At 44.0% G+C, this 26007-nt stretch overlaps 1 protein-coding gene across 16 annotated transcripts in view; it reads right to left on the bottom strand.

The window, feature by feature from the left end:
* Positions 1-26007, bottom strand: part of LOC117826867 (zinc finger protein 521) — a 97356-nt gene that overhangs the window by 51460 nt on the left and 19889 nt on the right. For all 16 annotated transcript variants that reach the window (XM_034703260.1, XM_034703258.1, XM_034703251.1 and 13 more), the window contains one exon: positions 24737-24937. Coding sequence is in view for 7 of the 16 variants with exons in the window: in XM_034703251.1 (XP_034559142.1) it covers positions 24737-24937 (201 nt within the window). In the remaining 9 variants the exon portion in view is untranslated. The remainder of the gene's footprint in view (positions 1-24736; positions 24938-26007) is intronic.

The raw sequence follows: 26007 nt of genomic DNA, 5'->3' as shown, positions 1-26007 counted from the left end.
TTCAAAAGGTGACAGACCACTTCTTCCCGCTGCCGAATCCTAAGTGCTGTGAACTTCCTTACCTAAATAAAACAACATAATCCCAACCCCTTCAGAGAAAAAAACTGTGTCAAAAGGCCATAACTTAGAATGGGAAAAACAAGAGGAAACTGCAAAGATTTATGAGAGGGACTGAGGAAAAGCACAAGCTCTTTCCAGGATCCAACCTCTGTACTCCCTTACAGCTGACAAATCTGAGTCTCTCTCTCTCTCCCCCACTTTCTGTTGTTTTTGCTGGGAGATCTGCCCTTTGTCAGGATATCATGCCCTCTCTGAGCACTTACCCCCATCAGGCCTATCTTCAGGAAACAGATGGGGTCGGAGGCCATTCCCTTGCCCCTCCAAACTGCTGAAAGCGGCACATTGAGAGCCCACCTCCACACCGTGGCCCTCCCGGAAACCTCCCACCCCTGGCAAGGCGCCCACTCCGCACACACATCTCACTCAAGGAGCAAACCTTGCTGATTTACTTGCTTTATCTATCGTACATGTCTCAATGTTTTCTCTCCATCTCTCTCTGGTTTGAGGGAGGCTGGGTGACTCAGTGCTATGCCCTCCTCCACAGAGGGGGCGGATCTGCCCTCTCTCATACTGCCTCCCAGGGTACAGGAGAAGAAGACAGTGCAAGAAGAATGACCCCAGCCGATGCCTTACAGTCAAACATATTGGCTTCGAGACAATAGTATAAAACAAACAAATAAATGGGCCTGTATGCGAGGCTAAATTAAATTCCACTGCCTTAAATGAGGACGTCTTTGCCTTGAGACATTACTGGGCCGCCAGGACAACCTCATTCCATTTTTTTGATTTGTTTGCTTGATGTATATATTATTTATTTAGTGCTTTTACTCCAATGATACACATGCATAAAGTCATATCTGTGGGGGAGATGTGGGAGGCACAAACATTGCTTGAGCTTTAGTAGAATAGACATGTCAAGATGAAAAAAAAACTGCTAATATTTCTTGAAATGCTATAAAAGCTTCTGTTTAAGAAAAAAAATGTAGTTTTCACAATGAAATTTGTGATCAATTTGCTTCTAATTTTCACCTATTTATTACCCAATAAATAATCATACCAAATTGACTGACATCCGTTTCTATGTGTTGACTTGAGTGGCCAAAATCTGACTTGTGTAGGCCACCAGATTGGAAAAAACCCAGTAGATTGAAGTGTAATTTGAAGTGAAGTCAGAGTTAAAACTTTCCAATGTGTTCAATTGTCTAACATGCTTAAACTTACTACAGTTTTACTCTTTCACTCTTTCTCTTCCTTTCAAGTACACACACACAGATACACACAAGTGCATACACATTGCACAATAACTCAAGGTAACAAACACACATACAGTATGTGAAGGCATACATGTACACATAGAATACAAAGATACAGAAGCGCAATGGCCGAAACAAGTGTGTGAACAACTATAGATGAAAGAGCAATCCTCCTCAGGAGACCTCAAGAGGAAAGAGAGAGAGAGAGAGACTTGTTTTTTTCCTTCTTCACCCAGACAAGAAATGCCCAGGCCTCAGCAGCAGCCTGAGTAAATAAAAGAGCGGGCCTTACTTCCCTGTCTCTCGGGCCGGGGGCCTGTGCACGCCAGCACTCTCTGTGCTGCTGCCAAAGGGGATGCTGGGGCCTGAAAAACTACACCCTGCAGCTGAAGGGCTGTCTTTGTTGGTCTGCCAAGGCCTTCCTGAGCATCCTCCAGCCAACAGCCTGTCACGTCCTGGGAGGAAGACCTCCATCTTAAGGCCTGTCCCTCTCTGGGAGTTCTGTCCCTACCCCCTCCCTCTTTTTTTCTTTTTAAATGTCTCCTATATGGAACAAAACAACCTCATTTGGAGTGCTTCTATAGGGAATGGCATAAAATGTTCCATAGCCATATTTACTAGAGATATAAATACAACCCTAAGCTACAGTATATAAAAACTTACAAATAACAAAAAAGCCTTGTCTGTCAGGCCCCAGGAATCCATATATATAAAGTTTATAAACAACTTGAAAACAGCTTTATATAAATCAGTGTGTTTTTTTCTTGAACTGCAACAGTAACCACTAAAATTCCTCCTTCACACGCAGGTCTCAGTTTCCTCTTAGCCAGTCTGAACTACTCTTTGTGCACCACTTCCTCTATGTTCATTTTTAGCACCCTTTCCCAGAGTAAATACTGCTGTTCAAATAATATCCTTAATGCTGGGAACAGGTAAGTTTGCCATTTCTCTTCACAGCAGCATAGTTTTAAAACCCCCAAAGAGCGTCCTGATTAATGCAATTAATGTGTTTAAGAATTAGCAAGATATAAATATATTTTTGGAGAGCAGGTCATTAATTTTCCTGATGACACTGCTTTCCCTTTGGGCTTTAATCCATGTTGTCTCTTCATTTTAAATGCCAAAAGGTGCACATGATTTGAGAAGAATTATTGCATTCGTATTATTTAAAGACAAACACACTCTGTTAGCAATTCCTAGAATGATTCCATAATAAATGACTGTTGAGCTCATCAGTAGCAAAATCAATAAAATATTCCAACAGAATCTGACATATTAAAATCTGGTGAGTTACTTTTATTGCTTACTGTTCTTCCAATGAAACTCAGTTTGTTTGGCAGAACATTTTCTTTGACAATAAAATGAGGAAACCTAACTGCCTACTGAATATAACAAAAATGGGATAAGCAAATAAGGTACCATCAATAACCATGTGAAAAGTATGGGGCTTTAGAATGCTGGTTTTGCCTTGTGACTATACTGTCCACTCCATGTACAGATGCTCTGGTCCTCACTGATGAGTATTATTTTTCACTCTTTCTTCCTAGTTTTCTACTTCATCCATCATCTTATCCTCTGAATACGGCATAAAAAGAACAATAAATGTTGCCATTATTCTATATTGTCAAAACGGCTTTTGATGACCACATGCATAGATATCCTTAAAGACTAAGTTCTACTTATTCCATATGGTACTTGATTTACAGCACAGTTAGAAGGCTAAAGATGTTCTCAGATGTTTTCTGTCAGTAGGTAATGACATTTTTCACACAGACCTGTCGTATTTCAGTATTGTAAAGTCACCTTTATCTCTAATAGTGAAAAGGCAATATGCCCAAATATTTCTTATCACTCTTATTTAATCACAAACTTGACATATTTGGAAACCGTTTCCAAAAGCTGAATGTTAGGTAGTGCTCTCTGAACAGTTTTTGTTATTCTATTGTTTTTATTCAGTAATACACTCCCCTGAAACCTTCCAGGGACCTTGGTTTGGGAATGTCTCACTGTTGGCTCCTGGTCCTCTGTGTCTGAGGTCCTGGAAGCAGTTCAAGATGGCTTATCGCAGCCTGACAGCAAGCGAGTACATATCTTCTATTTAGGGAGCCAAACTCTTATCCAGGTCCAGGACCTTATCTTATCAGAAAAGTGTTTTTGCTATCAGTCATCTGCCGCTTCTATAGCAAGCTCTACTTTGTTCAAAAGCCATTCCAGTGAAGCAAAGCATGGCCATGCTTTCAGCCGCCAAACCTTATCTTCCTGTGTGTTGTAGCAGAGATCTGTTCGTAGTGGTTGTCATAAGAGATGTGTTTGTGTGAGTGTATTTGTGGCACATTGGGGATTGGGGATTCAATGAATAAACAAAAAGCTGACAACTTGTCTGATGTAACATTGTGACCCCGCTTCATATTCAGAGAGGGGCTCTTTCTACAGTTACTCAGAAAAGTAGTGAGCCTGTCCCGGGGGACAATGCATGTGTCATCTCCACGCTTTCTCTGTTCTGATGCCCAAATAGTGATGTGTGTCTGAACAACGCGCTATCATGTACGGCCCTGTTTGTGACACAACCACTTAAGATCTAATAGAGGAGGTGGTGAGACAACTTTCTGCATTAGCGAAGACTCCAATCTCCCTGACAGAGAGAGGAAGCAGTGGTCGATTTTTTGGGACTAATTCCAGTCAGATGAACAAATCACTCAGTTGATTCAGGCCAGAGAGCTCAGAGGACACCGAGCTATTGGACAAGGCCCAGTGCTGGGCTTTGCTCACAGTAGTCCTGCTACATCTCTGTTTTAAGACATCAAATCCAGTCAAAATGAAACACTGATAATTCCCGGTAGCTGACAAAAAAAGGGCCAGGTGGCTAAACGTGGCTTATTTTGCACCATGCGGCTCTTTAACACACACAAATTAGCAAGAGTAGCAATGTTTAACAGAGCTACAATTTATCGTCAGATACTCAACCTCAGATATAGTCTTTTCTGTATGTGTGTGTGGGTGTGTGTGTGTGTAGTGTTTATACTCATGCTGCCTCTCTCTTCTCCTCGTTTTTTTTCTGAGCAAACACAATATGTTTTTTACACATCACTGAGAAATGTCAGGTCCCTGCCCCCCCGTGCTACAGATCAATCAAATCCACTATGCTAGAGGATGAGAGGGAGGGGTTGTGTGAGACGACTGGAGCAGCAGCGGCATACAAGGATTCTATCTTTTACCGAACAGAGGTAGAAAAACAGTACATGAAATAAGGATTCACTTCCCGGGGTTTCATCAGTGCCTTAGCAGCGAGATCATGCACACTTCTCCACACACACTTGGATTGATTGTGTGTGTGTGTGTGTGTGTGTGTGTGTGTGTGTGTGTGTGTGTGTGTGTGTGTGTGTGTGTGTGTGTGTGTGTGTGTGTGTGTGTGTGTGTGTGTGTGTGTGTGTGTGTGCATTGAAGGGAACTGCAGTCAATGGGGATCTTTTCACACAGGGGCCTGACACCAAGAGCTGGAACATCAAGCACTGTCCTGACTCTGTGGTCTGCGTGTCCATTATTTTGGCCCTCATGGCTCTGTCTCTCAACCATGGGGAAGCGGCAAACTGTCAACTACTTTGTCCACATTACCCACGTCCCCCAGCTCAGACAGGAGCACTTGGTCACTGTCCCAGAAATCACAGTGCCCCAGTGGCGTCCCAGGAAAGTTAGACAAATGGAGGGCCAGAGGAGGGAAAGTAGGGCGGCCAGTCATCCTTTACTGGGCTTTTTCTTTCCATGATAGTGAGACACAATGAGAAGTGGAGTTTCATTACTTATCACAGAGATGCTCCTGCTGCACTGATGTCTTTTCACAAACTAAAATCTGCTCTAATGATGATAATCAATAACATTTATTTTCAAAATAATGCCTCCGAATTGAGGAATGTTTATGCAGATTGAGATTCATTTTATTCTGGGAAAATGTGCATCATGCAACAGGCCATAACTGCAGAGTTTGAACTCTAAAAGCATGCCACAGATGACTTGTTGCTATCTTTTTTGCATTCTGTTACCATGAGGCTACTGAGGTCAGCAACACATTTAAACAAATCATGTGCCAGATATTGCCACAATTTCCCAGTTTGGGGTTTAAAAAAAAAGCAGATTAATCTTTTCATCAATCTAAATGTCCATGCTTGTGAATAACATGCTCTACTGTTGTTGAAATATTATTATTTCATTGGAATAAAGGCCTCAAATAAAAACGATCATTTAAAACACGTGTAGAAGGTGGTCTTGTATAAATGTATTTGGCCCTGCCTCCTGCCCCTTTTGTATTTCATTGTGAGGGAAGCAAAGGGTTAACAAGAAATTAAATTGTCATGAGTGCTTCATCTTGCTGCTTTTAGAATTAAGTCTTTTGTTCAAAAGACAAAAAAACGAAACTAATATGAGGGAACACGAAAAGAGAGAAATTTAATTACACCATTATTCAAGACAGGTGAATTTGAGGTTCATTACAGGTTACTATTCAGGGTGCAGTGGGGGGCTCAAGGGCTAATGTTGATGTTTTATTGTTTCAGTTGTATTTTACTTGATTTGAAGTGTTTGAATTATTAAAAGGAAATTACACTGGAAGCAAAATACACTTCGCAGTGTGCATGTCATTACCTCCATGACACAGAGCATAGAGCTTCTGCATTATAAATGAATGTATGAGGGTTGCATAAATACCATCATGTTGGAGCTGTCACATACACTGGGGAGATACTTGAAGTGGTCAGTATGTCATTTGTATGAAAAACAAGCTGACATATAAAACTCTGGCAGAGTTGTGATCTAAACCTCCTGCAAAGCAAGCTGGTCAGAGCTGTGTTCAGGATGCAGGGGGAGCGGTATGTGTGTGGGAGAGCGTTGGTGGTGATGGTGTCATCTCCTGCAGGACAGAGCGGCTGCTGGTGTGGAGAGGAAGGACGCTTGACCACTTCAGGTAGACTACAGCACAAACAGGAAGGAGGCTGTTCCCCAGGTCTTGGCTGGACCAGCAGCCACAGTGAGCCTCCCAGGGGGAAGAGAGGAGGACGACAGTCTGTCCCCCAGCATGCCCCTTCACCGCCTGCCTCACTGCACTGGCTCTGAGGGAGCGCTGGGCCAGGCGGGACAGAGCTGGGCTGGGCTTCAAGAGGCAAGGGAGCCTGTATGTGTCAGTGTGTGTATGTTGCTCCCCTAACACTGCGGCAGACCAGGCGCAGAACCCAGTGGACACTTCAACTAGCAAGTCAGTCAGTCAATCAGCTGCTGTGAGAGATGCTGCAGCACTGTACAGTAAGATGTAACTACTCGATTAAGATGTCCTTACTGTGTGAGAGGTTATTTGGATGCTCTTAGTTACCCACCAAAACGTGATTTATGCCATCATCGAGGAGAGGAAAAAAATTGTTGTGCGTACAGAAATATGCTGAGTTACTGTATGGTTGCTTCATTAAAATAGGGTTTGCTCTGCAAGTTCCAAGAGGCGCTATCCATTACCTAAAACCGAGCGCAGCACACTGTGAATTTGGAAAAAATGGTGTCCAACTTTTTTTAATCAAGCTAACTCATTGTGACCCATAAAACTTGGGCTAGACATCAAATAAAAATTATTTCACTTTTTAAGGAGAACTTCAGACATTTGGATCCACATTTGGGTGCACTGGGAATATTTTGAAAAAGGGCAGTTGGTGTGCCAAATGCCCATAAAAAGTCTTATATCAACACCTCCTCTGTTCTCTCTGCAAAAGACGGAAAATCACTCGCCGATTTTTGTGTTAGCTTTAGCATTAGCATTATCAGAAAATCCTGACCCTGCCTCTTGACCCGTGCCCTCTGCTTCCCCTGATTAATACGCTCTGGCTCTATTTGATATCTCCTCAACGCCATCCCGGCTTGTCAGTGGTAAAACAACAGCAGACAGCCCAGGAGAGAGAAGAAAACATGCATCTTGGAGGGAGAGAGAGAGCGGGAGGGGAAGAAAAACAAGCATCAACTCAAGCAAGACGATGTATTTTCATGCATCCCTGTCTTAAATGTCAAGATTTCTTAACCCTCTGTGACTGCAGCGCTGACACCTCTCCAAGGTTCAACAGAAACCGCATTCATTAATAATTAGCTTAGCTGTGAGGACAGGGAGTGAGACTGAGAATGAGAAGGGCGAGCGAGACGGCTAAAATTCAAACTTCTGTCCTTTCCCGAGAGAATCGGATTTCACTACAAGTTTTTTTTTCATTCTTCTTCATTTCTTGTTTTCCTGGTGCGTTGGCTAGAATCCCGCAGGCAGGCCCATGAACGAGCGATGCAGACGTCGCATCAGCCTCACTGCTCCCTCCTCTCCTTAATCATGGCTCTAATACCCTCCAGATGAATAAACATCTTCATCCCCTCTCTGTTAAAGCCAGAAAGCTCCTCCACTCTTCAATCCAAGAAAAAGGGGGAAAGAAAGAGAGAAAGAAATGGAGAGTTGACGAAGGAGCAGAGGAAAAGGATGACAGATGGAAGGGTGGATCAATGTCGAAATGAACCAACAGCAAAGTAACAAAGCCACGGCAAGATTTTCTGGTTCTCCCCATAATTCGTCTGATCTAGCTCCCTCTTGACACAATTATCACAGTCCTCCTAATTATTTTTTCCTCTTAAACCAATTCTTAATGGCAGGCTGTTTTTTATCATCATGTTTGTAAAGTGGAGATTTTTTTGCGAGCTGTTGTGCAACCTTGTCGCCTCAGACTGTGTCCACAGACTGCACAGGAAGGGGGAAGGGGGCGGTGAGGAGGGAGGGAGGCGAGGGAGAGAGGTGGAGGGGAGTGTGTGTGTGTGTGTGTGTGTGTGTGTTGGGGGGGGTGTCTCTGGAGAATGGGCCAGGCCCCAGACCAGCACTTCCCTGGCCCAGTAACTGTGCCAGAATACTCATGACATGTGTGTACAGTATGTGAGCGCAAATGGCAGACAGATTTAGGGGTTTGCTTTGTTTCCTCTTCCATTGTTTTCTGCTGGTATCCAGGCAGCTCATCATCATATCTTAATACGACTAAGTATTAGGAAAACACACACGCGTAGGCACACACACACACGCACACATACATGCCTCACCAAATGAAGCAGCTCCTTTGCTGCCCTCACCCTCATCTTCATTTGCTGAACAGGGTTGGAATATGGGGCCTGAATACAACCAGACAAATGACTACAGGGCATTTTACTTATTCATTCATCACTTCACATTGATTTATTCCTGTTTATCTATTTATCAGCTGAAAAAAAGTTTCCCTCAGATTGTTTTTGCTAAAAGTTTGCATGCTGATGTACTTTGCAAAAAAACTTTCAGGGTCAGAATAGAAGAATCCTTAAAATGTATCTTATTAGATTATTGAGGTTTATCTTATCCTTGAATATTCGCCTCTGACTACAGCACCTCAAAGGATAATTCTGCTCCTCCTTTTTTACTAAGACCCAGCACTGCTTGGCTTATAGTAGCCACTTACTTACACCCAAACACCTGTAAGGCTATTTATGAGTCTAACCAGCTCTCCCATATGAATTACCACAAATTCAAAACAAGCAAATTAGAGGGAAAAAACTCTATGAGCGTCCTATACGCTGTTTTTTTTAAACCCCATCTAATGAATAGATCTATTTCAATACGTTATGTATTATTAAAGTTAAATCTTTACTTGTTTTTAGATTGGCTATTTTGTAGCAGTATCTTCATATCTGAGAATATTCAACTCTTCTGCAGCAATAAGGAGTTTTCCTCCTTATATGTGCTAATCTCACATCTATCTGAATGTGCAGCTTACTGATGAACCCATTTCAGGGATCATCATTGGAGAGAGTGAATGTAATATTCCCCCAATATCAGTTATCTCTGACAGCACCATCCATATCAGCTAATTACTTTTCACTGGGCTGTTGTAGACGAGAGGACATCAGCCTTTATCTGTATATGAAAGGAGAAGACATTACTGTTACGCTGTAGCTGTGAAAGAGCCAGTGTTACTGTTTGACTAATATAGAGACAGCACACAATGAGAAGGTAATATAAAACCTGTGTCCTCCCGAGCTCCTGGGGTGGCTATCTTACACGGCTACTTCAAATATCAGGAGAATATTAGCAATAAGGTGACCTTTAATTACATTTGGCATGCAAATAAGTCGCCAGGTCAGGAGGAATAAGAGAGACAAAGACATATTCAAGGATTACAACAGGTTACGGGGTCTGTGCTGATCTTACTTTTCTTTATCCTGGAAACACTCAGCGCAAAACAAGAAGATACAAATTTGAAAAGAGTTTCTCTCTTTCTTTCTTTATATTTTCCTCAGCTGTCCAAGGTTAGTGAGGTGAGTGCCATCTCTGCAGCGGTTCATCGCCTGAGGGAGGAGTTGGACTTTGGGACTATAATCCCACGCACTATGCATACAACAGGGAGGAAATACTAACGCAGAGTTGGTGCGCAACCCCCCTTGGGTAATTTGTAAAACATAAGCCCTGGCACCGGAGCACCATGCTGAAGCTCGGGTCAGGTGACTCAGTCACAGGTGAACCATAGGAGGATATCCGGAGAGGAGGCACACCTCCCATTGCAGTGTATGCTGGGCATCCCAATACTTTCACAGGGAAGTCTCTAGAAAGTGGGCTCAGTGCTTTTACTTTGTGTACAACACCAAAAACATAGCAGAGATGTTCTTTTTTTTTATCCAAGAACTACTCAGAATCCAGCTCTTCCAGTTACAGCAGATGACTGTGAACCAGTGAGTCTGGTTCTGCTCAAGGCTTCTGCCTGCTAAAGGGAGGTTCCTGTTCCACTTGGTGCTTGCTCAATGCTTGATTAATGTTGGGTCTTTGAAAATAGCACTACAAAGCAGTGCTTTGCATGAACATGCTAAAATGAACACATTCATTGACCCTGCTCATGTTGTGGTAAACGGTGAACTGAATGGCTCAATTTACTACTCACGAGGGGGAACGTAAGCGTAGTTGTTATTCCTAGAGGATTGCAGGCAGTCTCAAGAGTTACCAAGCACTGATGGCAGCCAAAGTTGGATTTACGGCACCTTGCAGGCTTTCGGCTTGGCTTACACTGCTAGCAATTCAGATGTAGCTATCAGTCTTGGTAAAGCCACCTCTTGTGAACTTTGCAGGGGTTTTACAAATGAATCAGGACAGATCCCAACGGGCAAGAACTTAGAAAGGTGTAGCTTTTTGAGAATGGAGAACAATTCAACTTTTGTTTGTTTGTACAATGTTTCTTTAACCTTCACTGTTTTAATTTAGGAGATGTATATACCATCTCAACCATATTGTCTTTTACAAACCAGATTTCCCCTGTGTATTTCAAGTCGGAACCTTTAGCTAAATATTCAGCCAACAGATAGTAGTTATGTGTGCGATTCTACGTTTTCAAAGCTGCAGATTTTTCCGTTGTTTAATTGGGATTTTCTTGGATTGAAAACTGAATATCTTTTCATGATTCTATGGTAGAGTACAATAATTAATTTAGTTTAGGATATGTCAGTGATTGAGGGTGAAGGATTGAAGTGTACGAGGTTCTTCCGCTCTACTGAGGAGGAATTTAGGTGCAGCTTAAAACACATTAACATGTACCAGTTCATTTTTTGACCATGAACTTAGTCTGTGTGATCTGAACTTTGAACTACCTCAATGCTACAAACATTGCTACAAAGGGTATGATCTAAACCTGCTCTATTCATGGAGCATCATGAGATCATTTTTGTTGTGATTTATCACGGTAGAAATAAAAAAAATATTGATTGAGTGAGTAGAATTTCTACTATTGGATGAAACGTCACTAATTCACATCAAAAAAAACCCTGAGAGAGACACACACAGACAGAGAGAGAGGTTTTGTGACATAATGCCACAAACATACCAAACTTGTTACACATGCCTGTGCTCACACATGTCCCATCTAATAAGAAGTCTTGATTAGGATTCGGCAGACATAACATCCCGCATGCATGGTCTTCGTTTTGCTGGGCCTCAGATAACCTTTATCCTATAGGGTTTAATTAATGTCAGCCAGTCTGCTCTGCCTTTCAGAAGGAAACGACTTATTCCTCTGCCCTCATGAAGCCCAAATCCCTCTGTTTCACTGCTGAAGCCTGCTGCCTTGTTTATCCCAACTACAGGTACTGCTCCCTATTAAGGCCAGCACTTGTTACAGGGAAAAGGTTGAATTATTTACCAACAGTAGAAGGGGAGTGAGAGAGAGGGAGGAAGAAAGAAAGAGAGCGGCATTACATACAAGGGATGAGATTTCATGTTGTTTTTTTTCAGGTTATGAACAAGGCAAGATTAATGATCCATGCACATTAGACGCAGGTGCTGATTACTAAGGAAAAGGGCATCCTAGCATATAGTAAATAGAAAATAAGGCCATGTAGAGGGCTGGATAAATTGCCCCCAAACATTACTCATTAAATCCTTTTGATGGAAAAACACTGTGTGTTCTGTGCTTAAAAGTAGGTAGACTTTTATACATTTGTGTAAATAGATGAATGTGTTTTTTTAAATAGATACCAAGGGTGCTCGTGCGCTCTCTTCACCCAGGGCAAACTGTCTGCATTCTATCTGCATCTCAGCCTCTCTGCACAATACAACAAAACATACAGAAAACAAAAGGGAGCACAGAGGGGGAGAACGAAGAGACAGACCAAACAATAAACTCAACCACAAGAGACAGAGTTTGACTTTGTGTGTGCAGTGTGTGTGCAGTGTGTATGCGTGTTTGTGTGTGTCGAGGAGGGAGACAGAAAGCAAGAGGAGGAGGACGAGGGAGATGAAGACAAATGCAGAAAGGGAGAGAGACAGAGGGCGGCGGAGAAAACGAAAGACAGAGGGAGAAATCAAATTTGCAAGAACATAACAAAAAGCTGTATCTCCGACAAAAGAGAACACACAAGGGTATTTGTCTAGCTGTCTGCACCAGCAGGATCCTCTGAAAGTTTATTAAACTAGAACCCTTCAAGAGAAGGCAGAGAGTAGTAAACTATACTACTGGGGAGGAAAAGAGAGAGAGGGAGAGGGAACGGGAGGGGGGGTAAGAAGAAAAAAAAAGCTAGCTTTTCAGCCTCTGTCTCTCAGAAATTCTTTTATTTCAGCCATGCATTAAGTAACCTCCCCACTGAGTTCTGCTCCCCTTCCTGGTGTGGATAAAGCCGTCCCTCGGGGGAGCCGCTGGTAATTTCCAGCTTCGCCAGAAACTCAGGTATTAGAAAAGACCGCTTGGGGACCTGCCACAATATACCTTCACAATTTCATACGCTCTGAAAAAGAGGGAGCCCCTCCCGCCCAGCCTACCCCCACCCTCCCAGTAAACCCCCTCGAGGGTCCCCAGTTCAAATTTCTGAAGTGCAGACAACGGGTGTATGCGTGGGGGAGGGGAGGGTGGTGTTGGGGGGCCCGTGGGACTGAGCACCAGCAATAGAAAATCCACTGCATAGAGGAGAAAAAAGCATTTCCTCTCTGGTCTGGCAGGAGTGCCTTTTTTCCCCTGGCTCCCACCAGAGGCTTTTTACAAAACATGTGTTGCTGACATGTTGACAGATTGCTCAGTGAAGTGTTAGGCGCATGCACACGGCTGGCCATTTAGGGGGACATGGCTTCCTACCCAACATCCTCTACCTGAGGCACCATGTTTTATACATCATCCCCCAAAGAAAAAAGGGAAACAATAAAAGGTAAGGGAGTTGCTTCCTTTGTGAGGAAAGCAGAATATCAGAGAGCACAGAGAGAGACTGCGTATTATGCTGCCTTAGCTGAACTGCGGTGATGGGGAGGAGCAACGGAAGTGAGAATAAGGGAGGGAAATGGTTTCAGGCAGGAAAGACAGAGATAAAGCAGAGAGGTGGGAAAGAGGAGCTTGAGGATGCATGATATGCTTATGTACAGCAGGTAAGCTTGTCAAACTAATAGAAAGCCAAAGATCTCTTTGTCTTCTTACACTGAAGCCACCGTGAGCAGGCAGGAGGATGGAGTCTGATCAAAGGCCAGCTCCTAGATCCAACTTTTGCTCCTATCACGGTATCGACAGCACACGTCTTAATCGCCCTGCGGCTCCAAAAGTGCTGCCGTGGCAACAGGATGGAAATGGGGATCATAATGTATTCATGGTGCCGGCGACCTGGGGGCTGCGGAGCGCGCTCTCTGGGGACCGCACTTTACCCAGAGCCAGACGTGTCTGGGCAAAATCACTCCACACAAGACAGCAGCAGAATACTGAGGAGCCATGACAGGATGGAAGGAGGGAGGGAGAGAAAGAAAGAGAAAGAATGGAGGCAGCGTAGAAAGAAAGGGACAGGAATGGAGGATGATGATAGACATGAAAAACGAAGGAAGGGTAAAAGATGTTAGGGGTAAACAATGGTGTCTGACTGATGATGCAGTTTACAGTAAGGAAAGAAGGAGGGCTAACATTTCTCCAGTTGAACCTTCAAAACACAAAAGACAAAAGATCTAAGGCTAGCAGAGGAAAAAAAAAACAGGATGTGATTGGTGGAAAGGGGCTTGCTGGGATGAGTGGCTCTACCTTGAGAAGCCTGATGCTGCTTGACCAGGTGGGTGGTTGGCTGGGAAATAAATTGCAGAGGAAATTGGTCCAGATTATCAGGGCCACAAAGAGACATGGCCCTTTGGCCACTGTGCAAGGGTGGATAAATGGCCGTATGAGTAAATGAACAGAGGAAGAGAAAGTGAGAAGATTGATGGCTGAACAGATGGATGGTTCAGTTGGATGGAGAGTCCAGTTACCCAACAACCTATCCACCCTTCTGTTCACCTCTGAAAAAGAAATGCTTACATTGAGGATGCATCTTCTGTTTCTGGCAGAATGTAATGCGCCCTCTGACCCTCTCCATCCTAATGAGCACCCGACCCCTCCTCCTCCTTCTCACACACATTTATACATACACGTTTGCAAACTCATACACATCCACGAAAAATGCTCACACGCACAAGCAAACAAACACAAAGCTGTAGCCTGACCTGCTTTTCCTCAACAGGAGGGCAGCTACAACAGGCACCATGCCAGGTAAACATCCTCAAGCCTTGTGCACTCACTGCAGAGGGTAACGCTCAATGCTGGAAACACACTCTAAAATACAAGGAATAGTCAATTATGTTTAGGACTGGGAAGACATTCTTAGAATATATATTCCTCTTACATGGCTCTCCTGCTGTATTTACAAATAAATTAAAAATTAAAAAGACGCAACTTTTGCTGCATTCCATATCAAGGTCCCTCCTGAAACACGGAGTCATAACACTCCCCCCTAGAGGTGATGATTCCAAAGCATTAAGACTCTCAAAATGAGAGGATTCACCTGCAGACTGCGGTGCATCCTCTTGCACTAACTATCCTCCACACGTAGTACACCCTCAGGCATTCAACCTAGGGCCACAGACAACTCCCCTGTCTGTCTTTCCCCCCTTCCCTTTAGCTGACAGGTTCTTCGACTGCTAAGCTCCAACACGGACCTCTGTGTTTGAGATGACTGTGCAGAACAATCAAGGGAGAGAAAAGAAAGCACGAGAAGGAATGATGAAGAGGCGTGAGAGGAGTGCGGGCGAAAGAGAGGGGAGAGAGAAACAAGGACATCAACAGCGTGTTCTCACAGAGAGATGACCCCTGGCCATCCCGAGGCATCTGGTTTATCTGGCTGTCTGGGTAAGCCACGCACGCACCTAATGACTCCAGCCTGGTCCGTGTCCCACAGGTTTTTTTTATCCGGGATTACGGATGGGGAATGACAATGGGCTGGTAAACTACTGCGCCTCACGTCTAAGAGCTCATATCAGACAAGCAGTTCTCCATGATGAAAAGACCAGGGGTGAGTTGAGAGCAAGGTTCAAAGTTACTGAGAAGTTATGACATTAGTTTCTCAATTATATGTCAAGAATGATGCAAGGCTGGTGAATGCTGGGGTTGCTCTGGTGTCAATAATAGTATCTGCCTCTGTGGTAAAGTGTGGTATTGGGTATCTGGTTGTCGCACCAATACACCACTTGTCAATTTGTCTACTCAAGAAAAAATGCTTTCAGGATATTGTTCAAGTGACTTTGACAAAAAAGTGCTGTGCCAACAGAGAGAGTAAGGTATGTGTCTGATAATATGTGCACCCATTTTTTTCCCCAATGGTAGGTGAACTTGGTATTGGACGAAACTCTGGAATCAGTACCAGGAATGAAAGAACTGGTACTGGAGGATATGTAATGTATATTTTCCAATTTAATTCCAGCACAGGATCAAGACATCTATATTTCTAATGGTGCTGTATCGCTCATTTGTATGCATCATAAGTGATATATATTATCTCAAACTGAAGGTCAAATATACCCATAACTCTGAGTTGGGAATAATGTTATGGGCCGATGTTAAGATGTTGTTTGGACTCACTATTTTTCTTCATGTTGCATGGCACTGCTGAGCAGACCTCAATCTACTTCTGTGGTGGAGATTAGTAATCATCTAGGGTCTTCATATTGATGGCCAGGCTCAGCTTGTTTGCATATTTACTGGCCTCAGAGCCCAGTCGCCTGAGGTGAGAAGCAAATTACATTTCTGCTTACCCCCACGCGCACAACTCTCACACACTCTTTCGATTTCTATCCCTCGTTTTCTGCCTTCCCCCTTTTTTTTTTCCTCAACCTTGTTTCTCTTAACATGCTGATCAGTCATCTTGCAGTAAGCATCCTTTGCCTGCCCTGGTTGCATCCGAATAGCGGTCTCATTTGGCTAACATCATCACAGTGTAATCTTGTTGGAGAGAGCAATCAGTTTACTTTGGAATTAGGTATTCCGTTGGCGGGCCCGGAGAGAGGGAAGGCTCACAGGGTTTAAAGGATGCAAACGAAAGCATGCTCTCCAGAATACAGTCTAGAGCCTGATTGGGTGATAACAACCCACACTGGCTCCATGTGAGAGTAATGAATGGCCAATGGGAGGCCTGAATAATAATGCAATTGGATTAAAATCCAATCACACGATGGTTTTGTCTGTTGACTTTGTTTGTGGGGTATGTTCTACAAACCAAGTTCATGATGAGAAAGATGCATCATGCTTTGACTGGGGGCACATAATGCCCTAATATAAAGATTACCACACTGTTTACCACAGCCCAATCTCTCTTGACTGTCAGTCAGTCCTGCAGGATTTTGTTGATCTGATTTTAAAGTACATGCATTGCATATCGAATGAGGCTGATAACATGATGAAGTGATAGTAAGAGTTACACATGCTCTTTGCTGTCTTAAATCCATGGCTTATTCAGAGAATGGTGACCACAGGTGGTGAGTTACTATTTAATCAGGGATTTTAATGTCTTGGTTTATCACGGGGACATGTACCAAGCTGGCACGCTCTCAAGCCGTACACAGAATCCCAGCCACTCGTTGGGAGGCAATCTCTTAGGAGAGGTTCTCTGATCAAATCGATTGACTCCTCTAGGATGATCGATCAGCCAGGCAGGTTGGAGATGGAATAGATTAGATGACCTTTACATTCTCTGTGGTGTTGGACCCCCTACTGTCCACTACTCTTAACATTAGGAGGACATCTCTATATTACCTGACAGCATGACTTTACTGTCAAACTATTACATTCTGTACCGACACACAATGTTCCCTCTGCCAAAGCATAGTCCAGCTGGTGGCCTTGGAGGCCTTAAACGACACCCATCCTGCCCATAAAACTAAATTTATGAACCCACCTTCCAGTCTGAAAAATGGCAATTAGCACTAAGGAACAAATGTGTTACTTCACATGATATTTGAGAATCCCTGTCCTTGTGTGTGGCTCAACTCCCCGTATCCTGAAGTATAGGAGTGGTTCTTTCACAGAGCTCTACAGCAGCCCCCACCCAAACACTACCCCCTGGCCAAAAAAAACAGCCCCTGAGAGGGGCAGAGGAGACGGGGAAATGTTGAGGCGGTGATAGTGTAGCCCCAAAGTTCCTAAACCACAGTGGCTAGCTAGCAGGATGCCGTCACAGCTGGCTCCGCTCCTTCCTGTGGGCCCGCTCCATGGAGCTTGGCCTGCTGGGAGACATAAACCTGTCGGACTGGTCACTCTTTCCACCGCCCTCCTTCCTTTCCTCCCATTACTGGCGAGTTTGGCAAAAGCCATCTAAGGAAAAAGCCCAGTGGGGATCAATGTGCAGTACATTTCCAGGCAGACATAAGCAGAATCCTATGACCTTTTCATTAGGGAGTATCAACATGATTCAAAAGCCTGACGATGTTTCTTTTAGCTGTCTGTGAATGAGGTACACGTTGATTAGTGAACTTTTCTTTGTCTAGAAGCCATGTTACATCTTGTCGACTCCTGGTGTAAATTATCAGAGGGAAACATGTCACTGAAAGCTCTCTGGCATTTGATATGCTAATAGAGACTGTTAATAACAAACCAAGTGTTTGTTCATGTTACGCACTTCACACTGTTGTTGACAAAATCAAACTAAACCGATGCTACATAACACATCACACACCTGCAAAGGTGCAATGTGTTCAAAAAATAGGGCACACGTTTAATTGTGGGATTTGCATTTTTAGAATTATAATGTAATTTATCATTAACAATGTATTCAATAATCAGTATTGTATAAATAAAACAAAATGTTGCACACCTGATTGTGGAATAAGGAACCAGAGAAGAATAACTCTCAATATTTAACAAAGCGTTAAATATGAGCCCTGAATGTCCGGAAAGTTTTTAAAACACATTTTTGCCTTTTCTTTGTGCCTAGTTATGTTTCTCTGTATCTGCTTCATCATTATTCTGGTGAGCAGTCCCACGTTTGAAAGGGAAAAAAGAAAATCATTTGAATTCTGGGGACCCAGAGGAGAGTGAGCAAAACCCAGAGGTAAGATCCAAGCTCGCTCTCCGTGCCCTTCCGTTGGCTGCCTACCTGGTAAACATCTCCACAAGCTCCTTGCTTTCAAAACACGTCAACCGTTGCCTATGTACTTTAGACTGGCCGGGCCAAGCAGGAATTGAGACTTTATTTGTTTTGTGTTTTTTTTTTTTTTCACTTTTTCCTGTCTCTCTTCCGAGCCACCGCACATAACCTGTCTGGCATTAATGATGTTGTTAATAAAATGCGGCTGGTCTGTGGGTGGATTTGCCTGGCAGGCCTGGTGCCTGTCCTTCTCAGAGATAAGCCCACTGCTGGCCTTATCTACCTCCCACAGCCCCACCCAGCAAGGATGTGCACTGGACACACAACCAGTCAACTCATCACTGGCTAATTACCACCTCTGACTGCCTTACAAAGCAGGCCTGGAATCACATCGCTGCTGCTGCTAAGATTGGCTCTTCCCTACCTTAACTGTGTCTGTCTTCACCTCTTTGTCTTTTCTACCAACCCCCTTTCCCACTAATTTTAAATCTTTTTTTCCATCCCCCCCAAACAAAAAACATTTCACATGTCTCTTCAGGCTAGTTTTGTCCTCATCTCTAGTTTTTTGAGGAATATCCAGATAGCACTCATATTCCTGGCAGTATTTTCCACCTGTCACTGAGAGGGGAATAAGCAACAGCTTCATTGTGGGTGGTCAGGTAAATCCCATCTCTACTTTCCGGTGTAAGTCTATGCATTTTGAAAAGGACTAATGTCATTTATGTTACAGTTTCACAGTAAGGGCTTATGCTATTTGTGAGCTGGAGTCGGTTCAGTCTCATAGCTTCAGCAGGGCAGCCGAAGTCACTTGTGTTACAGAGGGAGGGAGCGGTTTCTTTTATTCAATTGTTTTCCACTTCCACGAGCGTGTGCCAAGGGGGAGGAAAGCGCCGGCTTAACACGCTCTGCAATTCAACACGGCCAGACGCAGTCCTATTAAGATTTAATGTGCCATTCTTCTGCTTGTGCCGCTGAAAAAGACTTGCAGGCTGAGGAAGAGAGCGAACAAAGAGCAGGCAGAGCCAGGGCCAGGGAGAGATGAAGAGAGCAAGAGAAACCGAGACAACCGCTCCATGGCTGGGGTTTTGTCACACCACTAAAGTCAGTAGTTTCAAAGGGATGCTACATAGTGGAGGGGGAAATAACAACAGTGTCGTTGATATAGTGTTTTCACTCAGTGCTTGTAGTTCTAGGTGAGTACATGAGATTATCTCTGTTTTGTCCACATGTCACCCCTGCTTTCTGGCTACCTACTTAAGAAAGAGGTCAACTGGATGAAGTCACAGCATGTGTTTTTGCCTCTCGGGCGATGAATTATGTGTCGTCTAAAATGCAAAGTGCAAGCACGCAGGTGCTGTGAGGGAGCATGTGTGTGCGCATGTGTGCTAATATGTGTCGGTGTGTATGTGTGTTTTAATGCCTAAGCGGATGACTGATTGAGCAGGCGAATACATGGGAGACAGAGTGTGTTAAACAGAGGGGGATGTGAAGCACAGAGCTGCAGTTCTAAACACTGTCACTTCTGCCTTAAACACACAAACACAAGAATAAAACAGTGAATCCTCTATTCTTATTTTGATTGTTTTTTTCTGTGGAAAATGCAGCCCTTGTCTGACAAAGACCAATAAATACTTTATACAGTGCATAATGTGTGCGGTGTGAAGCACAGGGGAGAGAGAAAGAGGGCGTCCTCACGAGGGCATATGCTTTGAATTCCTAATGACACTCCTGTTAACATTACTGGCACTGTCGCACAGAAAGGAAACGCACAGGGATGCTACGCCACAGAGTCAAACATCTACTTTAATACTTCCTTTCTTTCTCTGCCTCTCTTTCTCTTCCTACCTATTCCTCTTTCTCCCATAGACACTCGCACAGAACATGCCCCCCACACACAAACGCTTACACACAGGAAAGACTCAAGCCCAATTCTGAGAGCTCGCTCTAGCATGAGGTCTCTTTTCAGTGGCTGCGTTGTGCCAGAAGTAGCTATTCTCCCCTGACCGCCTCTCTTCCTTTCAAAGCCTTGTAATCAGTGTGCTGCTCTTTGTACCAGGATGTCGCAAGACGCCCTGGCAAAAACACAGCAGAATTTCTGATGAACGGCAGTAGCTCAGAGTTCGGCTAATCAGGTCTTGCTCGTGTCGTTCTCCTCTTACGAGGGGCCTTTTGAAGAAAATAAAGTCTTTGCAGTTTGGCACATTCTTCTTGGCAGCCAAAAAGCAGCTGTTGGATCAATACGTAAAGTTAGTTAAAAAAAAATCCAGTACAACCAATAGAAGCCTGTTGGAAAGAGTTAGTACAAAAACCTGGACTGCCAGGAGGCTGTTCATAGTTGAGGGTATTACTGAATGTTTCCATGCTGCTGACCCAAACACTGGATGTAAATGAATTCAAACGCTTCGAATAAACATGTGGTGGTTAGGATTGGAAGGGGGAAAACATATATCAGTGGCTTTAAAAAAATGTGTCTGATTCCACGTCTCAAACAGAGATTTCATATGAAAAATTTGTCTAAACTATTCCGATCATATTACCATCCTCTGTATTGTTGGGGGAGCTTATTGTTTTTCACAGAGTATTAATATTTCATTTGTATTTTTCTCATAAATCTGAAATGTATTTTATTGAAGCTGAGTGCATTTTGCTGTGTCTACAGGGAAGAAGAAAGGGGGAAATCTACATAATATAAATCCATATATGGCCCAGTTATCTCCCTCTCTTTCTCTGTTGCACCCTCTCTGATTGATTCCTTTATCTGAGGGAAGCAGAAGACATGCTCTGTTTGCTCGCACAGTGGCCGGCAGGAAAACAGAGAAAGACACTTATTAAAAAGGTCATCTCACAGAGGGTTAAAATAGCAGGGCACGGATCTCTCTAAGGGGAGCAGCCATGCCCCTCCTCTAGTGAAGGACACAAGAAAAGGTGTTGCTCAAGGGAGCTGGACCCGTAATGAAAGAATGGCCACCAGGCTGACAGCCCATGTGTGCACTGGGCTATTCAAATACCTTCAGAGACACCGAATTGGAGAACTGACAGTGAAAGAAAGGCTTTGTGAAAATGCAATCTTCTGAATTAAACTCTGAGCTAGAGGTGTTATTTTTATTTACAGTGTGGGATTGCTAGTAAACACAGGCTGATATGAGCTGAGGAGCAAAGTATTTCTACGGTGAATAGGTGTAAAGGCATGTTTCCTTGCCCACCACTGCAATCTCATTTTGAACATATGAACATGTCTTGTGCCAACTCAGAACAAAAGTCAAACTACAGACAGTGTTTCTCTTTCTCCATGAAGGATCAGTAACAATACAAGACTGTGCAGACAATACAGTGAGACAGTGAGACAAAGCATTTGTGAAGTGTTTTTGGAAAGGCCTATGGAATAGCAGTGCCTCCAGCCTCCTGTCTCCTCCCCAGGGCAGCCTAAAGCCCTGTCGGCAGGATGCTGATCCCCACACGGAAACCTGATCCGCAGCCATCCTGGAGCCGGAGGGGGGACGGGGGAGAGAGCGCTCTCTCCCCCCGTGGAGCCCCTCCACTTCTGCTCCAGAGTTAAAGGGGTGCTCTGGGGGAACATTCTTCTAGCCCTGCCCCAGCCAGCCTCCTCTCTCAACTCTCCAGAGAAGCATTCTTCCAGCCCTGCCCTAGCCTTCACTTGGATCTCCAGGGGAGCATTCCTGAAGCCCTGCCCCAGCCCAAGACGGGCTCCCTGGGGACGCATTCCTTCAGCACTCTCTCTCCTTCTCTTACTCTCTCCCCATCTCCCTCCTTCCCCCTCGCTCCCTTTCTCAGACTCTCGCCTTCCTCCGCAGTCCAGCATTAGCGCGATCAATAGCACCGATCGCATCAGGGACACAAGGCAATCCATACCCATGCGCTCCCTTAGCGCACTGCAGTGGTCACGGCTTAAGTGCATGGAAAGGTGTTATACCTCTGCCAGACGGTGGGGAGACAATGGCAGCCATTGATCGCGGTGACATGTTACATCTTTCTCTTTCTTTCTGTCCATCGGGTGTGGTCGACATGCAGCTAGAATCTGTTTAGATTTCATTGAGTCTGTTTAGTCTCACTCCTGTTGTGAAACTATGTTTTTTTTTAATGTATAACATAGATGCAAAGTATAATGAGGCCCAGATCACACGCAGTAGTGGTTGTACATGGGCAAGTCTGGTTCTGGTAATATAATGTAAACGCTTATGGGATATCAGCTGGTGGAAACGAGCTGTGTTCTGTCAGGGAACAGCAAGCAAATCTCCATATGTGGATTGGTTCCAGTCAAGCTCTGCAATTTGTTTACCAAAAATAAAACATTTGAAATTGTAAAAAATGGAGGGTTTAGCAGGTGCTGGTGCTTGATTAGAAAATGGTTCTAATAAAGGATCCATCTGTGAGTAGAGACTTGATGTAAGGCAGATTAATTGGTCATGGATGTCTACATAATGCCACATAGGAAATCTCCTCCCATATTCCAGAGAATACACAAACAGACACAAGCACACACACACAAAGTACTTAGTATGCCATCTAGAAGTTTCTTTTCTCCCACTGTGTTTGAATACTAATAGAGTGTTTCTGCACAATCACAATACCCTAATGGCAATTAGATTCTTTTGTTTGGTTTCCACGGGGGCTCTTATCCAAACTGCGCTTTTTTCATCATTGAGCAATTAAGAGTTATTTGTCCGTAAGATTGACATTTATAAAAGCTGGGCTTAATTATAGAGAAAATATGGCTGACTCAGTCATGACCACATTAAAGTGGTGCAGAACAGAAAAAAAAACATCTGCTCCCGAATCACAAATCTTATAACATTTATCGACTGTTTCAAGAAAACAACAACACCAAAAACGTATAATTAAAGAAAATGTGAATTCAAAGAGTCCCCCTTGTGTCTTCAATACTGCCTTTGTGTTTTCATTTCCTTGGTTGCCAAAATACTCCGTTCATGATTGTGTATCAGCTTAATGGAAATGGGTGTAACATTCAGAAAAAAGGGTAACAGGAGGTTCTGCACTCTGTTTCCCTTAAGCCACTGAATGCCTTTGTTGGATGACAGTAATGTGAAAGCGAACAGTACATTGATTTTCACACCTTTAGCCGACCGAGCGTCACTTTGAATTTGCTCACACATGACCACACCCGGGGCACACATACATGTAAACAAGCGCATGCAGTCAATCTCACAGTGAACATGTATGCATTTCTGCTTAAATTAACACCAATGGGGCCATGACAGAATGCACAGGCCCAGGCCTACACACACACACACACACACACACACACACACACGCACACACACACACACACACACACACACACACACACACACACACACACACACACACACACACACACACACACACACACACACACACACACACACACACACACACACACACACACACACACACACACACACACACACAAAGCTTGGTTCGGGAAACCATCAAATCGTTAATGGAAAATCTTTGTAAAACTTGTGGGAAAACTACCCTATAATTTGTGGTTTGCTGGTTGTGGGTTGCAAAAATATGAAATCTAACTGTGCTGAATGTAAACAGAGTAGGAACTACTCAGGCTCTCTCTTGAATAGTGCTTTGACTTTGCTTTGAAATGATAAACAGTGGCTCCTGTACTACATCAAAAACTGATTCATTACACTTTAGCCTTCTCATGTTCTGTTTCTGAACGAGATAGGAAGAGACAAGGTCTGTGCCCAAACATTTGGAGATGTGTGTCAGATGGTGTTTCTTAATTCAAGCCCATCAGGACGTGTAAAGGAGGACAGCGAGAGCAGGAGAAGCACATGGAAACCTTCAGTTCACATCATTAGTTCTGTCTGCCACCTTGTCAGGGTATTTTTAGCCCTATTCATCCATCAACAGGTCAATGACACAGTCTGCCAATGGCATCCTTCTCTTCCAGTCCCGCTATGTATTACTACTGCAGCTAGCTAGTACTGGGACATACAAAGGGACTTTCCTTGAGCTAGGATCTGTTTCCAGTTGGTGGTTACCTTGCAGCTACATTCTACTTTAAAGAGAAACTTTAGAATAATATCGTGCTGAATAAAATGTAAGACTGAAATAGGCAAGGACACAATGCACACACTATAATTATACTACTATAGCCTAAAGTGATCTATTATAAGGACGCATGGAGGCCTATTTGCGTGTCATGCCTGTACTGATGCATATAAATAACGTTCTGTGTGTGTGTGTGTGTGTGTGTGTGTGTGTGTGTGTGTGTGTGTGTGTGTGTGTGTGTGTGTGTGTGTGTGTGTGTGTGTGTGTGTGTGTGTGAGTGAGAGAGAGAGAGAGAGACCTGTGTGTGCTTTCAATGTTGGATATCTACCAAAGAAGCTGGTAGTCTGGTGTTGTGCTCCCCTTGGTGCGGTGTACTAACAAACATAGTGTGGCATACTCTCTGGTGAAGGCATAGAGCGAGAGTGGGAGTGGGAGAAGAGCTGAGTGGCAGAGTGGAGGGGAGGCTCGGTGGGCTGAACGTTGTTTACCTGTCAGCTGGCATTGATTAATCTTGTGTTCGGTGAGATCGCTCAGCGACTCGAACACCTGCCGGCAGCTGTCGCAGCTGTGCAGCGCAGGCTCCTCGTCCTCCTCCTCTCCCTCTTCTCCTTCCTCTGGAGAGAGCAGCCTCTTCCTCAGACGCCCGGTCTCACCATCCTCCGCCGCCCTCTCGAGGGCGCACTCTGGATCTGCCGAGCCACAGGAAATGACAGCACCACATAGTCAGAGGGGTGACCCGCACAGTGAGGCACTACAGCTTCCTCTGGGTGACAATAAAATGGATTTCTACAGTCTGGATTTAATAAAAACAATAATAAAAGCTGTAATAAAAATGCAGGTTCAATTTGGGCCTCTGTAACTCAACCACTCATGCCATAACAGAACTGTTGGGCAGGTGAGGGTGAAAGAAATACAGGCACACACAGACAAGGTGGCACAATGCTCACACACACAAATCTAACACACACATACACACACGCCTCTGTTATTAGAAATGGTTTTACGTTGTGTTTGCCCTGCTTCACCCAAGCAAAACTTCAGTATATGAAACTAGACTGATGGGAATATGTGTAGTTAATAAATCCTGGATTGCAGTTTTGGCTCGACCAAAGAAATATGAAATTCCTTCAGTGAGTGCTGAATTGCATCAGTCAGCGTCTATCAAAGGAGACAGACCTTGCCATATTATCTAGACATCTAGGCCAGAACTGTGGATGTATGGAGTGTAGCACAGTAAGACACACAAAACCCAGATTGGTGTGTGTTAGGCTGTCGTCACGACACACTTCCCTAAATTATTCAGCCTTGCTCGCAGGCAGCCGCGGGTCGCGCACATCAATATTCTTCAATCCATCTGCAGTTTTGTCTCTTGTTGGCTTTGTGCTGCAGCAGTGCCAGGGGTGGGCGACTCACTACCCTGAACCCGGACTAGAAATCATCTTTCATATACCAGTCAAATCCGGAGTTTGCCTGGTGACGCTAAAATATTCGGACAACAAATCAAAACTTGCGTTATTCATTTAAAGCGAGACCATAAATATCTTTACTCAGAAGCTAATCTGGCTCTCGTCTCGACCGCATCTTATAAATAGTTAGCATGGCCTGCAGCCCTCTTTCTCCCCCCGCTGTGACCATTACACTTCACAATAGGACTGATTAAAAAGCCATACTTACAATCAAACAATCATGTCACCCTGGTTAAGCCGTACTGGGGGGAGGAGAGCCCTTTCCCTCCACTGGCAGCCATTTTAAGTGTTCC

The sequence above is a fragment of the Notolabrus celidotus genome, chromosome 15 (genome assembly GCF_009762535.1).
Source record: "Notolabrus celidotus isolate fNotCel1 chromosome 15, fNotCel1.pri, whole genome shotgun sequence".
Lineage (NCBI taxonomy): Eukaryota > Metazoa > Chordata > Actinopteri > Labriformes > Labridae > Notolabrus > Notolabrus celidotus.
Note: the sequence above shows the minus strand (reverse complement) of the source record. Positions and strands in the feature narration are given on the sequence as shown.